Source organism: Clarias gariepinus, chromosome 6 (genome assembly GCF_024256425.1).
Source record: "Clarias gariepinus isolate MV-2021 ecotype Netherlands chromosome 6, CGAR_prim_01v2, whole genome shotgun sequence".
NCBI lineage: Eukaryota > Metazoa > Chordata > Actinopteri > Siluriformes > Clariidae > Clarias > Clarias gariepinus.
In genome coordinates, this window is record NC_071105.1 from 8,658,820 (window position 1) to 8,676,800 (window position 17,981).

General features: G+C 36.2%; 1 protein-coding gene across 2 annotated transcripts; it reads left to right on the top strand.

The window, feature by feature from the left end:
- Positions 1 to 1,582: 1,582 nt before the first annotated feature.
- slc35d1a (solute carrier family 35 member D1a) lies at positions 1,583 to 17,450 on the top strand. 2 transcript variants are annotated; one of them, XM_053497618.1, is made up of 13 exons: positions 1,583 to 1,644; positions 1,754 to 1,879; positions 4,118 to 4,151; positions 4,237 to 4,323; positions 6,657 to 6,724; positions 7,669 to 7,740; positions 7,858 to 7,926; positions 8,779 to 8,881; positions 11,183 to 11,275; positions 15,501 to 15,568; positions 15,656 to 15,734; positions 15,820 to 15,902; positions 16,045 to 17,450. In XM_053497618.1, the coding sequence occupies exons 1-13, from the start codon at positions 1,583 to 1,585 to the stop codon at positions 16,151 to 16,153; spliced, it is 1,053 nt and encodes a 350-aa protein (XP_053353593.1). In that variant the 3' UTR covers positions 16,154 to 17,450. The 2 variants fall into 2 exon arrangements, with proteins under 2 accessions (XP_053353593.1, XP_053353592.1); XM_053497617.1 differs by lacking the exon at positions 1,583 to 1,644 and having other exon boundaries at positions 1,683 to 1,879.
- The last annotated feature ends 531 nt before the right edge of the window (positions 17,451 to 17,981 follow it).

The following is a 17,981-nucleotide window of genomic DNA, read 5'->3' on the forward strand; positions in this document are numbered from 1 at the left end:
GGATCAGATTACCTACTTCACATCTGAAACACTGGCCTCCCAGGTACTCTTTAAATGGACCAAACATGTGGAAATGACTTGAAGCGAGGTCAGGACTGTACAGGGGATGTGATAATAACTCCCAGACGAATTCCTGTAATGTGAAACTGGGTGTTTGTAAATGATTCTGTGTGTACACTTCCCACAGGCGTTTCTTTCACAATTAAAGACAAGTAATCCATTGATTTTCAAGGATCAGACATTCCACCCACTGAATGTTTACAGGAACGACTGCAGTGGGCTCTGAGCCACCTCGGACCAGAACGTCATTCACAGACGAATGAAGTGAGAAATGTTTAAGACAATTTGAGGAAATGAGTGCATACAGCATAAGAAGTAATGTTCTTCAGATGTTCCAAAAGATTTTATTTAATTCAAATATAAGGGCATTACAAAAGTATAAGATACTGGTGTCTAAGAGAAATATAACACTTAGTTTGTGAGTTATTGGAAATCACTCACCATGCTATATCTGATTATTTTCTTATGAAGTCACTCCCCCCTAGAGCCTACCCCAAGTGTTTCCAATGTCTAAATGTAAATGTGACCGCAAAACAATTTCTGCTATCCGTTATCACCCAGATGAGGATGGGTTCCCTGTAGAGTCTGGTTCCGCTCAAGGTTTCTTCTTATTTACATTTCAGAGAGTTTTTCCTTTCTTTGCCACCATCGCTCCCTTGGCTTGCTCATCAGGGTTATTTGATTCATACATATCTTCTCACAATTTTTACACATTTCTATAATTTCTTTTGATTCCATTGTTGACCGTTGTTAAAAGAAATTCAACTGTAGTCCAAGGACAGACCGTGAAGGCTAACGATGAATACCATTGTATTTATTCCCATTAACAACACTACAGGCAATTTGGGAATGCCAATTAGCTTAATCCATATATCTTTGGACCGTGGGAGGAAACCCACCAAGCACGTGGAGAACATCCAAACTCCAGACCGTGTTGACCTGCGGTGGGAATTAAACCCTGACCCTGCAGGATCAAAACACACCGCCACAACAATTTGGGAACACCAATTAGCCTAATCTGCACATTTTAGGACTTTTGGGAGGAAACCGGAGTACCTGGAGGAAACCCACCAAACACATGGAGAACATCCCAACTCACAGCCCCACAGACAACAAGGCTGGAATCGAACCCTTGACCCTGGAGGTGTGAGGCCACACTAATGCTACCCACTAACTAAGTGTTTTGTTATATTATTTTACTTATTAAGACGTCATTTAATCCGCGATTTGTGCATAAACATAGCATACAAACTCCATTCATTAACTGTAATATTACAGTGTATTCAGTCAAGAAGGCTATTTATGTCTCATATTGTAACCTCTAGGTGGCGACAGAGCGCATCATCTATTTTGGTGCGGCTGAATCTCAAACGGCGGTGTTTAAGTGCACTACTTATGCGGCGGTAACTCTAACCCCTCCCTGCACCCTAGGTAGTGAGTGAGCGGCTTGTGCGCGAGGTGTTTTTAAACGCGGCCTAGTGAGCAGTGGTCACGTGACAAAATGCAGCCTGAGGGGAAAAACATGGCGGAAGTTGGGAGACGTCAGCGCGGAGAGAGTGAGCGCGAGAGAGAGAGCGAGAGAGAGCGCGCGCGCGAGAGAGAGGGGTAACGGGATGTGAGGAGAGAGAGTGAATGTGTGAGTGTGTGTGAGAGAGAGAGAGAGAGAGTGTGTGTGTGTGTGTGTGTGTGTGAGAGAGAGAGACTCCGGGATGGCGGATGAAACCCTGACGCTGGTAATAAAGCTGCTCGCTGCGGTTTTTTACGGCGTGAGCTCCTTCCTCATAGTGGTGATAAACAAAAGCGTCCTGACCAACTACAGGTAAGAGGACTGGGACAGACTGGGAGAGACTGGGAGAGGGTGACTGGGAGTGGGAGTCGGGGTGGGGGTGTAAACTTTTAGCTTGCATCCAGATTCACGCTACAGTTCACTTATCACCATGGCAACACAATCCAGCATCTCTACACCTGGATTTGTTCCTGTCTTCAGCTTTAACTTTAACTTAATAAGCGACAAAAGTATCCTGGCATCATGTCAGTCCCATTCAAAGACTTACTTATAAAATGAATCGTGACACAAGGATCCAAGACACAAGTCCAACTTGTTTCTTATTTACGAAAGCTCTCATTGAGAAAACACTACAGCTACAGGTCCGAGTCAGGGTTCGAGTCTTTACCTTTAGAGACAGGGGACGAGTCAGACAGGTCCGGAGTGCAGAGGAGGTCTGGATCACTGATATTTTCCTGATATGTACGTTGAAACACACTACATTGTCCTGGATTGGAATACTTTACGATTCCTTTGTGACATCACGTACCGTGATTACCTACAAAATTTCTTTGCAATAGCTATGAAATGATTACAAGGCTTTGTTACGGACCGTTTAACACATAAACAGTTTATGTACTTACACATTCTTTATAATCTATTACAGAGTTCCTACAAAACCTTGTGAAACGCTATCTGTTTTATACCATCAATTTGGATATTCATGTTTATATATATATATATGTATATGTGTATATATTATATTTATTTATTTACTCCTCGGACTCCACAAGCTTTGAACCGACCATGTGCTTTCAGTACAAACGTCCCTCTGCGCTGTTACAGTGTGCTGTTCAGTAGTTTAATGCACAACGCTTGGATTTGGCCATTTAAGCAAACATGCCTCCTTTGCTGTATGAGAGTTTTTTTTTTCTTTTCTTCCTTTTATGAGCGCTCCAGTGGTGAGAGATCAAAGCTGTCCATGTCAGCACTAAACAAGGAATTCGATGTATTTTTTGGACACCGTTACAAAGAGGCACCCCCAAACCGCCACAACCCATCTTTGAGATTGTAACTTATAAACAGTAACATTTTTTTTCTGGCATGGTTTATTTTTTTAATAACTTTCATGGAGTTTCTCGAACTGTGTTGCGCTGTACCAAGCCGTGGTGACCGTCCAAAAAACTAACATCTTTTATATCGCATAGTTCTTTTAACAAAAAGACTGAAAATGAATTTTAGAAAATACACTTTAGACATTAAAACTTTCTGTATTTTGATAGTACCTGTTTTTATATATGTTTCGACAAACATTAATATACAGTATAAGTAACATAAAAAAAAGAATGATAACAATGAACAGTGGAACTCAGGAAAGCAGATCAGACTTCACTTCTTTCTCTCATCTGTCAGTCAGGAATCTGTCGGGAATCTGACGCCACACCAGGCACAGACTCACTAAACCTTGACAGGCGGAAGACTGCATAAAGGTTTTTTGTTTTTGTTTTTTGTTTTTTTCACCTAATCTTAAACAGTCCTGTTTTAGTGAGTGTGTGCCCAGTGTGGTGTCTGGTTTCCTGCTCTTCACTTTGAAAAGAGGAACAGAAGTGAAACCTGATATGTCTTCTCCTGTCGTAGCTCATCCACCTCCAGCTGTAATGTTTTATGTGTACGAGGTGCTTTTTTGCTCACCACGGTTGTAAAGAGTGATTATTTAGGTCCTGTTTGCTTTGGACCTTGAACCGATCTGGTCATTTTGCTTTTGATCTCTTTTATTAACAAGGTTAATATTAATTAACAACACACACACACACACAGTTGTCTTTCATTGGATGCTTTTGCGTTTTTCACATTATTCTGACCTAACTCAAACCAGCTTTTCAACAATTATGTAATCAATGATGTACCGACAATGCTAACCACTACACCACGTTTGCAAAACCCATCAAGCACCATGATGAAACTGGCTCTCATGAAGACCTTTCCAGGAAAGTAAGACATAAACTTATCTCTGCTGCAGAGGAGTTTAAAGTTAACTAACCAGATTCGGAAACCTCAGATTAGAGGCGTAATAAAGGCTTTACAGAGCATAAGTAGCAGATACATCTCCATATTAACTGTAAAGGCGATTATTGTATATTTTGCCTTCAGCATCGTTTTACTGATTAGAGAGATAAAAATCAGGAACAATCATGAAATTAGAAAGTGATCTCAAACTTTTGAGCGAGAGTGTGTCAAAAATGTAAAAAAAAGAACTGTCTAAAGGTAATTTATTTGTTTTTTAATCTCCAGGTTTCCTTCATCGATATGTCTTGGCATCGGGCAGGTAAGACTCATTTCCTCCTACGGTTAATTTCCCTCGTCGATGGTGATGTAGTTAAACATCCTGCTGGTCGCTGTGTTAATGACAGATGTTAGCCACAGTGTTGGTGCTGTGGTCCGGAAAGGCCCTGCGGGTGATCTCCTTCCCCAGTTGGGAGCTCAATATCGTCAGCAAGGTAAGCACACTTCACACACACACGCATCAAACGTGTACACATAGTGCTTATTCACACTGCCGAAACAGTTTTACAGCAAAGTTTTTTTACAGCAAAAAATAGTGTTGGGGGAAAAAGTCTTGATGCACTCCTTGTGGATTTCAATTACAAAGAGCCAGATGATAACTAATGATCAGGACGGTGATATACTATACTATATATAGATATACAACGGCACTATAGTATACTGCTGATAATAAGTGTTGAGTGTTTAGAACAGACGAGACAGGTAATGAGGTCGCTGCTGAGGTTGTTACAAAAAACAGTTTTTAAATTGTCTTTAGTCACTTTGCAGCCTGTTACAGTAAAACATTTGTTACCATTTCTATAATTTAATATACATAATTTAATTAAATTTCATAAGAAGAAATAAGAAGTAGCTCTAGACTTTTGCAAAAAACTCTAGCTGAACAGCATAGCGGGGGAAAAATTTAACTAAAGTAAAAATGGACCATGGATAAAGTTTAAACAACAAAAGTGCATCATACAAAAATGCTTAATGTTGTTCATTGTGACTGGGGTATTCGTTGCCCAGCAGGTAAGTGTACAGTACCCAGTTACAGTCCTGTACATACCGTAGAGTTATAAGATATCTAATATAGTATAATATAGTTATTAAAGTTATTAGATATAGAGATTAATACTGAGAGCATTTGTTCCATTTGATGGCAAGTGAGTCATTTTTTCCCCTTTTTTTTTTCACCAGTCTTGCATTTGAACTGGAGTAGTCGAGAAAGGCAAAGAGGGAGTGGTGGATTACAAGGCACAAAGTATTTGTTTTTCCCCCCAGACACCTTGTCTAAGACTTGAAAATGAAGAGCATTTTTTAATAGAAAATTGAAGACTGGAATTTCTTTTTTTTTCCGGTATAATGACGTAATAATGAAGTATTGCAGTTAGTGTCTCACAGTATTAACACACATGCCAGAAAACATATCCGTGTGTGTGTGAGTGAACATGTATATAAACCGAAGCAAACAAGATCATCAAATAATTCCTTTTAAAAGCTACTTTTGGGAGCACCGTCTCAATAAAATGTCAAAAATGATCACATTGTTGTTTTTAGCTGAAAGAATGCACGAGAGAGTGGCTGTGCAGAGGGAAAAAATAATAATGCCAGTGTGCTTGGTCAAAAATAGATAAGGGTAGTTCCAGTCAGCAGTTCAATGTGTCATGCCAGATTTTCTGAAAAGTTTCAGTCAGTCAGTCATTCAGTCAAGCATCCATGACCGATTGTAAATAATTTTTTTTTTTTTTTTTTTTTTTTAAATCTGAGTGGCAGTGTAGTGTATTTCCCCCCCTCCCCCCCTAAACACATCATGGCTTTAATAATCACGTACAGTCTGACTGAAATAACAACTTCACTAACTGTTCGTCATTTGCAACGCATGTGAGGCGTGTGGTGATTAAACAGCTCTCCATATGAGAGACGACTTTTCACCCAGTCGCAGCAAGCGACTCACTCTTGTGCTTGAATACCATCGCTGTCAATGTAAACATTTGCATTCCACTTCTAAACTAGCAGGTTATTGCGCTTAATTTTAAATAATGTCACCGCCTTGCATTGTTTTGGAGCTACTAAACTGGGTGCATGCACCATCCTTTATTTTGTGAATGAAGTGCAGATAAAGTTATGTGATTTAAGCCTTTATTGTTGTGATAATTAAAGGCAACATTTAATAATTGGTATGAGATAATTTGGTTGGTATTACAAAGGAATTAAATTATGTGTGTTTAATAATAAATGTAATTAAATATAATTATAGTAAAAAATATTTTAGACTGGTATATTTCAGTCTGTTTAAAACATGTTTAGAGAGGGAAAAAAATGTCTTAGCTATTTCTGTCTGAATATCTTGGAAATCCATACCTGCATACTTTTCATGCTGTTGTGTGTGTGTGTAATAGCCAGTGTGTATGATAAAGTAGAGTGACGATATATAAAATGTTCATATTATTATATACAGTGTTGGATTATACATTAAAACCTGGGATTGCGAGTAACGCGGTTTGCGAGTGTTTTCGCAAAAAGAGCAAAGATTTTATTTATAAATTTTTACTTGGAAAACAAACAAGTTTTGGTTTAAGAGTACCGAGTGTCATGTATCACGCATGCGCTTCTTGTTTTGTTCTGGTATAATCAACATCAAACACCATGACACGTGAACAGGGCCGCTGGCATGGCACGTATTATTTCAGACATTTTGAGACCAATACATTTTCTGTTAGTCTTTAGTAGATTCTTCTTATTAAAAAAATCAAAACTGTTTTTTATTTCTCTCTCTCTTTTTCAGACCTTTCCCCTACCTCTTCTGTACGTAGGCAATCAAGTAACCGGACTGTTTGGAACGAAAAGGCTAAAGTATGATTTTTTTTCACCAGACACATTCTAATACAGTGTGTGTGTGTTATTAGATAAGATTGTCATTATCTCTGTGATGGAAGTTTGTGTCCCTGCTTTGTGTATTTTATCACTACTGTTTTCATTTATTTATTTTTTTAATTCATATATTATTTATTTGTTTATTTTTTATTTACCTGGCCTGGAGTTTTGTCCAGTTCCTATTTTATTTCTTTCCAAGAACAATAAATCAAATTCAAATTTAATTTTTTTATTTATTATTTATCTTAATTAACAGCAAAGACAAATTTGTCATTTTCCTTTAATTAAAAACGGAATAAATTTTTTTATGAATCCTCGATTCTTAAATATACTTTACATTTCCTCCAGACCTGCACAAGGTTATAGGACTTTCTCCAATTTTTTATTTTTATTTCTGGTACAAATTATATTCCACTGAAAATGAAAATCCATAGAAATCTCTCACCGGCACGTCTCTGTCACGTGATGCTCGTATCTTCTTGAACTGGCCGGAAAGCGCAAGGTTTTGTTATTTCGATTTTGGTTTTGTTATTTTGTTTTCAAATTTTTCATTTTACAAATAATTATAGTAATTGGGCCGAAATAAAGTGCAAATAAAGTGATTGGGTAGTCGCGCTACTCATCACTGAGATGTTCATAGATGTTCATGTGCGATCGCCACAGAATCGGTTATCAGATAAAAATAGTCATGGCCAATCAAGTTTAAAAAACAGTCACTGGTCTATTGATCGATGCATCTTTACTTAAACCCCAGTAATAGTCGTTGAGACAGTAAGATCAGATTTAAGCAAAAACTGAATGAACAATAGTGTTTTGTAATGTAGAGGTTACTGTGTGACTCTCGACTCTGTTAAAAAGTGTGTGTCTTGTTTAGCAGCATCCTGGATTTAATTAATGATTCCATTGTATTTCTCCGTCCCCAGTTTGCCGATGTTTACAGTGTTAAGAAGGTTTTCCATTCTCTTCACAATGCTCGCCGAGGGCTTCTTGTTAAAGTGAGTGAATAATAAACAACGAAGAATTGTACTAATACCGTCTCAGTAAAGATAACAGATGTGTTCTTTCTTTGTTAAAAACATGGTCATGGTCGTGTTTTCCTAATGTTCTTTCAGGAAGAAATTCTCATGGCCAGTTCAGCTCACTGTGTTCACAATGATCTTTGGGGCTTTTGTGGCTGCAAGGTAAACCTCTCAGCTGAGATAATTACACTATACATGTTCACTATATAAACTAAATAAACGGCCCATGTCTGTTTTGTTAGAGGCGGCTTTAGGTTATATTGCAGTTATAACAGGACATAACACTTCTGTTACAAATAATAAATAAATAAATAAATAAATAAATACAGTCAAGCCCGAAATTATTCATACCCCTGGCGATTTTTTGACTTAGTTACTTTTATTCAACCAGCAAGTTTTTTCCTGATTAGAAATGACGCTGGCATCTCCCAGAAGATAATAAGACAATGTACAAGAGGAATCATTGTGGGAAAAAAAAATACTTATCTTTTATTTACATTTAAACAAAAAGTGGCATGCCCAAAATTATTCTTACACTTTACAATAATCAATAGAAAAGCCCTTTTTGGCTATTACAGCAATTAAACACTTCCTATAGTTTCCTCCACAGATCCTCAGTTGAATTAAAACTGTTAATCGAGTTCAAATGATTATAAAAAAAATTTGGATAAAAGATCTGATAAAATTGCACCAAAATAATATTAAAGGTAATTTTTTCACGCTATATATAGTGCAATTCCAGCATACTGCCATTGCCTATTTGGGAGTGTGTATGAAAATGCTGAGGGTGTTTTTTTATTAGCTTGTTAACTCATAGAATTTGTTCTGGCACTCTCGCCACACACTCTCAATGTCTGTAGCACTTTCAGATTTTCGAACCCTCGACTGATAGCGTGCCTCAGACGCTTTCTCCGTTTTTATTGCCGCGTGTCATTGACATTTTGATGTTCTGTAAATACTTCACTCCGTCTCTGAGCTTTAATTAACTGTGTGTCCCACTTCTGTTTTGTCCAGTGCCGACTTGTCGTTTGACCTACAGGGTTATGTGTTCATCTTAATGAATGACGTCTTAACTGCTGCTAATGGAGCCTTTGTGAAACAGAAGCTGGACTCTAAGGTAAGATGGGGGTCAATGCCCTGGAAAAACGCTTTTCAGGCTTCATCAGAAAAACTAAGATTATTTTAAATAGACTATAATGTGCTTGAAAAAAGTTTGAAAATGAATAATATAAATATTAATATGTTGATACTAATCCGGACTGTTTATGTTGTGTAGGACATTTAAAAAAAATAGCTGTTTTATTTTCATTTTATTTCACTTTTTTTTTTTTACATTTAGTGCTGCCTGATTTTAGCCAGCTATATTTCTCAGGGTAGTTTATATACTGTACTTAATTATGTGTAAAACAGTGTGTATGATTTTGCACGATTATATGCATGCATACTACATGCAAAATCTGAACCTTATAATAAATATTGGTAATGCTGATATTGGATTATCAACTTTGGGGTTGTAACTGATGTTGCAAGTGTCAATCGATTATTTTCTTACAACAGCACACCGCTGAGTGCTTTATTTCTTATAACTTATATGAAATATGGTATGTCACTGAGTCTAATGATGCTTGCTAGAGGTTTTTTGTGCTCTAAAAGGAAAGTTTTTTGTGCTCTGCTACTACAGTGTACAAAAGTAGTTGTACACTGTAGTAGCAGAAATAAAAGCATACTAAAACTGTAAAACGTGGCCTTTTGCATGCTCAGACTGAATTTGTACAGTCGTGCTAGTTAAGTGTTTTTAATAGAGTTAATTAAATAACATGCAGTGTTACTGTAGATTTAAACTTGGTCAGAAAATTGTGCTTACTAACTCAAGTAAATGTAAGTATCCATAATTTAGTATTTATAGCACATAAATGCACTTCCATACCTAAAGGATATTACTAAATTTTTGTGCAGGCCATGTTCATTTACATAAAAAAAAATCCCGAACAACTTCCCTTTAAAAAGATCCTTTTATATCCTGTTATAGTTTCTGTTGAATAAAATACCATATGTTTATTACTTCTACTGTTTAATTCTTTTGTTATATTGTAGAAGTTACATGTGGGATTTCTGCAGAGGAAGATTATTAATGTGGCCTTTTTTTGGCTGTTATATTCTGAAATATGATGCATTTCAGCATTGGCATTATGCCTGAATATATATGATTGCTTGGCTCAGAGTTCTTTGGGTAGTGCCTGACCAGTCTCTAGTTCAATCTCATTGTAATGCGTCTGTGGGTAAAAACCTTAGAGACAAGCTAACGTCCCAGTCTGCGCAAAGCTACCTGTGTCTAATCCGCAAGCAAGGCATAACCTCTTCAGAAATTATTTTGCTTTACAGTTCACTTGTTTTACAAAAGTTAAATCTAGTAATTCCACTGTCATGATAGAAATGAATGATAATAAATGCAATGACAACCATTTAAATAGAAAAAATAATAAAAAAGTAGAGGTTCCTGCAAATCATATACCTGGACAGGAGTATGCACAGATATGCGCAAATGAAGAATTTGATAAATGATGGTCTGTACTTTCGCATGGTTCAAACTATACACATGGCTCATAAAAGAGTCCTGATCATCTGTGTATCTATTTATGTTGGTTATGAGCTCACAGGTTAAGGCACAGACTGCACAGTGCATAATGATGACGCTTAAGAAAGATGATTGATTTTGATAAAAAAAAATTATAACAGGAATGACTATATACAACAATACTATAGTATATTAATACTATAATTAATATTGCGGTCTTTACTGTTCTGTTTCATAAATGTTTTTTTTTTTTTTGACAATGTTTTTTGTCAAAAAACTCCAACAACAAAACTTTTTGTCGTCACTTTTGTAGCTTTCTGTATCAGGACTTGCCTAGATTAAGCAGCTACAAAAATGAACAAAAAATCTGTTTTATCTAAAGGGTGGAGTGTTTTGCACTGAAGGACATTTTCCGACCTTTCATTTTACATTCCCGGCGCTTGGCAGACGACCCTCATTTAGAGCGCCTTGGATTTAATCTCATTACGCATATGAGCAGTTGAGAGTTAAGGGCCTTGCTCAAGGGCCCAACATTGCCAGCTTGGTGGTGCTGGGGTTTTGAACCTAAGAACTTCTCATTAGTGGTCCAATGCCTAAACCACCGAGCTGCTGTTGCCTGTTTGAATGATTCGACATAGGTTACAGCTTCGAGAATAAGAACCAGAGCTGGACAGATGGATTTATGTTTAATTATAGGTAGTCATATGTCCCGTACTGAATATTTTTAGTTTGGGAGTGTCAGAAACAGAGAGGGAGCTTTTTTGAGTAACGCATTTATGACATCTGCATGCTGGAATGTACCATAAATAACAGCTGTCTGTTTCCCTGTCTCCCCCTGCTCAGGAGCTGGGAAAGTATGGCCTACTCTATTACAACGCTTTATTTATGATCCTGCCTACACTCCTTTTGGCACATGTCACTGGAGACATGGAGAAGGTAAGCAGGCTGCAATACAGAGGAAACATTGAGACATGTAGGACAGTTAATTCAAGGGTAAAATGTGGAAAGGTTTTTATTGATGGACTTCACTAACATGAAATGACTGCTTGATGGACGTCCATCGACAGTCCCTCATCATCCAAACCATCTGCTCCTCTGCTTAGATGTCTGACATTTTTAACAAAAGGGTTTTATTTTCCCTCCCGGACCTGCTTTAAATTTACTTTTACTAAGAGTTAGAAATTTCTAAAAAAAATTTAAGGGGGAAAAAAATTATTTCTGGGAAATTTGATTCTATTTAACTTTTCACTTTGAGTGAATACTTCATGACTAGCTGTTCCCTTTCAGGGCTCAAATCCTGATAACTTCCCCATGAATGGCTCATTTTATGCAGCGCTACGTGTTCACAGCAAAGCTACAGTTTATTCAGCACGCTTTCCCCTCAGAGGAGCAGGAGCTGCTCACACACAAAGACACCATTATACACACTCGGTTAAACAGGCTGAATATAGTGGCTCATGGAGATGTGCATAAAATTAAAACAAGGCGTTTTGCAGTATATATTAAATGAATAAGGATACTTTAATGAGATTAAGATTTACTTAATTATCATTAGTTAATATGAAGAACCCATAAATAGTTATAGGTATCAATCGGCCATAGGTATTATTAGCGAAGGAATAAAAAATACTGACGCAAAGAACATTTGTTAAAATGGTAATTAAATCCACCCTCATTGACTGTTTCTTTGATCAGTGTAAAGCAGAAAACCCTACAGTGCTGTGAAAAAGTATACCTACTTCCTTATTATTTTTAACAATTATTTATTATTTTTTTTGCGTATTTGTCACACATAAATGATTCACATCATTTATTCAAACAAAGTTTAATATTACACAATAATAACCTGTATAAGTACAAAGTGCACTCTTTAAATGATGATGTCATTTATTAAGAGGTAAAAAAAAAGCTGTCCAAACCTGCCTGGCCCTAAGTGAAATAGTAATTACTCCTGAACCCAATAACTGGTTGTGCCGCCCTTTGCGGAAACAACTGCAATCAAGCGTTTCACATTGCTATTGAGGATTGTTGGTCCAATTGTCTTTGCAGAATTGTTTTAATTAAGCCACATTAGTAGGTTTTCTAGCATGAATCAGGAAGGGGGGAAGCTTTTTCATTACGGTATGTTTATTGAAAAAATCACAATAAAATAAAATACTTTTGGCAAAAAATTGCAAAAGTTGGCATCAAGTAAAATATGTCTTTAATGTAGCCATATTTATCTAGTATTTTCTAAGAGGAACCTATCCTCATTTGGGTAAAACAGATAGCAGGGATTGATCTACATCATGCTGTGTAAGACTGGAGGTTTAGTATAACAGGAGATGTGTTTAAGTTAAAATTGAGTCCAGTTCGTTTTTGGAGGCTCATGTAGACTGTAGGAAACTCCAGTCCTGAACTATCGAGCGACTGAAGTCGCAAGTCCTCAGAGACCTGCATCACCCGAGGATACGATGATCTAGCATCTCAACTCAACTCATCTTTATTTGTATAGTACTTTAACAACAAGAATGCCCCAAAGTGCTTCACATAAATAATAAAATAATATAGTAATCTAATCAAATAAAATAAAAATAAAAACAAAATAATAATAATAACAATAATAATAATAATAATAAATAAATAAAGTTTTATAAAATAATATGAAAAAGGAACATAATTAAATTCACATCATACACATATCTAATCAAAACAATATGTAAAATCAACATCTCATGTTGGTTTAAACGCCAGAGAAAACATAAGTTTTAAGATTGGACTTAAACACCCTCAGTGATGTGGCCTCACGAATGGTTAATGGTAGGTCATTCCACAATTTGGGAGCCGCCACATAGAACACCCGATCAACCCTGAGCTTGCATTCACTGAGAGCTCTTTTATAGTTCAGGATGCTCTTCTTCCATGCTATTTGGAATACTAGCAATTTAGTTGTACCCATTTACGTTCTAATTTCCAAGCGGTCTGTTTTAAAGTGCGCGCATGGTCATTATACCAGGGAGCGAGTTTTTTTATAACCCTAATCATTTTTATTTTAACTGGAGCTACATTATCTAAGGTATAACGAAAAATTGACTCTAAATATTCACTCGCCTGATCGAGTTCTGTGGAGTCGATGGCGATCCAATCAAAGTTGATAACTTTGGGAGATTATTGATAAAGCTCTGTGTGCTATTTGATGTGAATATACATTTAATGTGGTAGCGCGGCACTGTGTGTACATTATTACTATGACACACTTAAATTGAGACAAGACAGTGATCTGAGATAGCTTTAGACTGTGGAATTCTGGTTATATTTCTTATACTTAATCCAAAGGATTATAATAAATCTAAAGTGTGACCTGCCTTATGAGTGGCTCCTACTACACACTGATTTACTCATATTAATCGTATCGCAGTTTAAGGGGGTGGGTTCATGACTGAATGAGCTCAGTAAAAGTTACTTGGAACCAGGAACAAGTCTGAACGGAATGCAGGAGCCAACCAATCACAACAGTCCCCTCCAGGCCACTTTTTAAACTTTTGAAAAATGTGTTGGGTAGATAATAAAATATGGCTAGTTTTAAGAGCGGCGTTTAAGTCAAAGCGGGACTTTTGGGTGTGACGAATAACATAATACAGTGCTAAAACCTTCTTTATTACTCTGTATAATCCCCTGCTACACCAATGCACTTATCCCAGCGTTTCACTAGTTCCTAGGAGGCCAGCGTTTCAGACATGAAGCAGGCAGTCCGATCATGGCTTCGTCGTACCTGGAAAACTTTCTTGTATCCAAGCAAGAGTGAAACGTTGGAATAAGTTTATTAGTGTAGCAGGGGATTATATAAAGAAATGAACTTATTATTATTATTATTATTATTATTATTTTTTTTTATCTCATAACTGTTTCCTGTTGAAATTAGAGCTCATCTGTATGGCCTTAAAGAGCTTCCTTGATGATAAAACACAAAGCATGGTGTGCACCCAGTGTTAAAGACCTAAAACGGTGCCATGTCAGACATTTGCATTTTGTTGGATTATTTAATTTACGTGGCACAATACATGTCATTGTCACTCCAGCCAAGCAGGAACAAGTTCATGGTGTCAAATTTTGCTTTCAAAGCAGTGACCTCTTTTTGCAGACGGGAATCGTTATCTATGCATTACATCAGTGTTTTTTTTCTTCTTTTCTTTTGCCGTGCCCAAACACAGACTTTGTATATTGATACCAAGTCTTTTTTTGGCTCTAGACTTTGTCCTTATTAATAGCTGTTTTTTAAATGTTTCTAATCTTTAATTTTAATGTATTGAAGTTTACTCAAGAAGGCTTTAGTGTACATTGATTATTATTATTATTATTATTAATAATATTATTATTTTTATCTAGTTCAATGTGTCAGTGAGGAAACTGAAGCTAATGTTATCAGCTGCTGCACTAATATACAACTTAATGCTGACATGGGAAATACACAGTACCAGTCAAAAGTTTGTACACCCCTTCCAACTCTGTTTTCTGTTTAGAGATTTATTTCCTACATTTTAGAACAATACTGGATTTTTTTTTTAAACTACAGTATGAAACAACACATAAGGCATTAGGGAATTAAGTAATAAACAACAACAGTCAGTTGTTATTTTAAGACATGAAGGTCAGCTGTTCATGAAGAGTCCTTGCAAGAATAGTATTGTCAAGTGCATTTGTAAAACCCATCAAGCACCATGATGAAACTGGCTCTAATAAAGACCTTCCCAGGAAAGTAAGTTCAAAACTTACTGCTGTTGCAGAGGAGAAGTTCATTTTGAGTCACCAGCCTCAGAAATCACCAATTAACAAACAGCACATCAGATTAGAGCCGTTATGAAGCTTTACAGAGCAGAAGTAGCTGATTTGTCTCAATATCAATTGTAAATCAAAAGGAGATTATTGCATATTTTGGACGCCTTCAGCATTGTTTTACAGTGTAGAAAGAAATAAAAATCAGACCATGGAGTTAGATGTATCCATGGAGTTAAATGTGTCCAAACTTTTGACTGGTAGTTTACTGTATATAGTATAATATAGTACAGTATAGTTTTACATTTTATTTTATTTTATATAAATTTCTCTTATAAATAAGCAGTTTAGATATTTAGATATTTGGTGTTTGACTGTAAATGTAGGTAACCTCTCTTTCTCTGTCTAGGCACTGAATTACGAAGGCTGGTCAGATACACTCTTCGTGGGACAGTTCATCATGTCTTGCATAATGGGGTAAATTAATCTAAAAACAAATAATAACTGTGAAAAGTGCTGTTTTATAAACATGCAGATTAACTCTTGTGCAATTCTGTTTTTTAGGTTTATCCTGATGTACTCCACCGTGCTCTGCACTCAGTACAACTCGGCCTTAACCACTACCATAGTGGGCTGTCTGAAAGTAAGCTTCATTCAGTTTACTTAGGTGGCGTGATAGATTTTGTATTTTGCTGTTCATTTTTTTTTCTCTCTTTTTGTGTTTCTAGAATATATTAGTGACGTATATTGGAATGGTGTTTGGAGGCGATTATATTTTCTCCTGGACTAACTTTATAGGTCTGAATATCAGGTATGTTATTAAATGTATCTGAAATATTTGTATTCCTGTAAAATAAATAAATATATATATATATATATATATATATATATATATATATATATATATATATCAGCTGTAAAAGTGAACTAATTGCCTATGCATATTTCCCCAGTATCGCGGGTAGTCTGGTATACTCGTACATAACGTTCACAGAGGAACAGAGCAGCAAACAGGCCGAGAGCATCAGCAAGCTGGAGGTGAAGGGAAAAGTCGCTGTGTAAGCAGTGCCTCAGCTTAAGACCTTCGAGGAAATTGTATCATTTAGTGTTTTAACTTCAAGTGACCCATAATGTGAAGCGCAAAAACACATCAGGATGGATGTACGAACATCTTTTTTTTTTTTTTTTTTTTTTAACTCAGCAAGAAAAGACACATCAAGCTACTCGGTTTGGTATGTCGAAAAGAAAGACAATTATTTACCCTCCTGCTTTAACTCTTAAGAGTAAGCATTTTTTTTAATGGTTTTTGGGGGAGCTGAATGGGAGTCTGTATTTTGAAAGTATTCATGACTGTTTTTTTTTTTTTTTGGGTGGTACGCTCAACTTGAATTTCTATATTTCTTTGTGTTGTTTTGTTTCTTATTAAACTAGACAATATGGATTGTCATTTATGGCAGTATTATGCTGTTTTTTTTTCCACGGATGTGCCATTGTTTTTGCTATTTTATGCTAGTCCAAGGCTTACGATGTTACATTTTTTTTTTTTTCCCCCTCCTTCTTTAGTATTAGAACCACCTTCTAGGATTATACAGTATCTGTTGTGTACTCTGCTGTGCTGTTTTCTTCTAAAGTGAACAATGTGATACTTGCACTTTAAACAGGTCACAGGTACTTTTTTTTCACGTAATGAACAATGAGAGAACGTTTACGTTAGTGAAATCTTTCTGTTTTTCAAACTGCATTTGAGTAATGAGAGGGGGGAAAAGATGTATGTCCTACATACATACATCAGCATTAATATCATTGGTACTTTTTGACCGAGTCAAAATGTGAAGTTCAGTCAGTGCTATCTAGATGTTATACATCTGGAATCCTCTGTAATTTGGCTGTATCCAGTCTGTATATTTTTACCTGCATGCGAGACACATAGACTGTAAAACGTTTATCACACAGTTAAAGTATTTTTTTCTCTCAAATGAACGCTCAGCTATCTTGCTTAAGTGTTATATATCTATAGAGATATTTGTTCATTTTTTTATCATGGTTATTTTTAAAGATCCTCACAGAGCACTAAAAGCATTATGACATGAACATGGCTTGTATTTACCATTTAGATTTTTGCTTTAGTTTATACCATTTTTTTTCACTGCTTTTTAAAAAAAAAATCATTTATATCAACAAGAGCTCAGTGATTGTAGCAATGCAAAACCGAGCTTGCATGGATGTTACTAAAATACCTCAGCTTTCCATTGGTTAAATTTAGTCATTTTGTTTCCAGACACCTGTATTCTTGTACTGTTCGATTTATTCCTGAAATTATCAGTGTGATAAAAAAAAATACAAGGCAGTACATTAGTCATATGGAGTATTCTTCTTTGTTTGTTTTTCCTGCCATTTTGTATAAACACAGTAAAGAAATGTGCAAAATGAAACGTGTATCATCTCATATTCCTGATACAGTGATGTCTACTAAATTATGCTCCAGTAATTTAAAATCTATTTATGATTTCAAATGTATTAACTTTTAGTCTGAGATCTGATCATTTTAATTATGGTGTTTTGTTGTCGTTTTCCCTTCAGCGCACAGTTGGTAACCTTAACACAATGGGTGCACTTTTGACCTTCATCGCAAATTATAAGAGGATGAGTCAAAAATGATTGTTTACAATACTTAGTGTCTACCACACTATCTTAATTTGCACTTTCCGTTCAAGGCTACTACCTCCCCAGTCACTGCTGTGCATGTATAAATTTGTTACATCAGTTCATTTGCACTGCAAGCAAAAATGGATGCCCCACTTCTGTTTGTGGTCTGAGGGTGTATCTGGTGTCAAAACAACTCATGGAAGAGCATAAACGGAAGCGTTTGGATATCTGCAAATTAAATTTG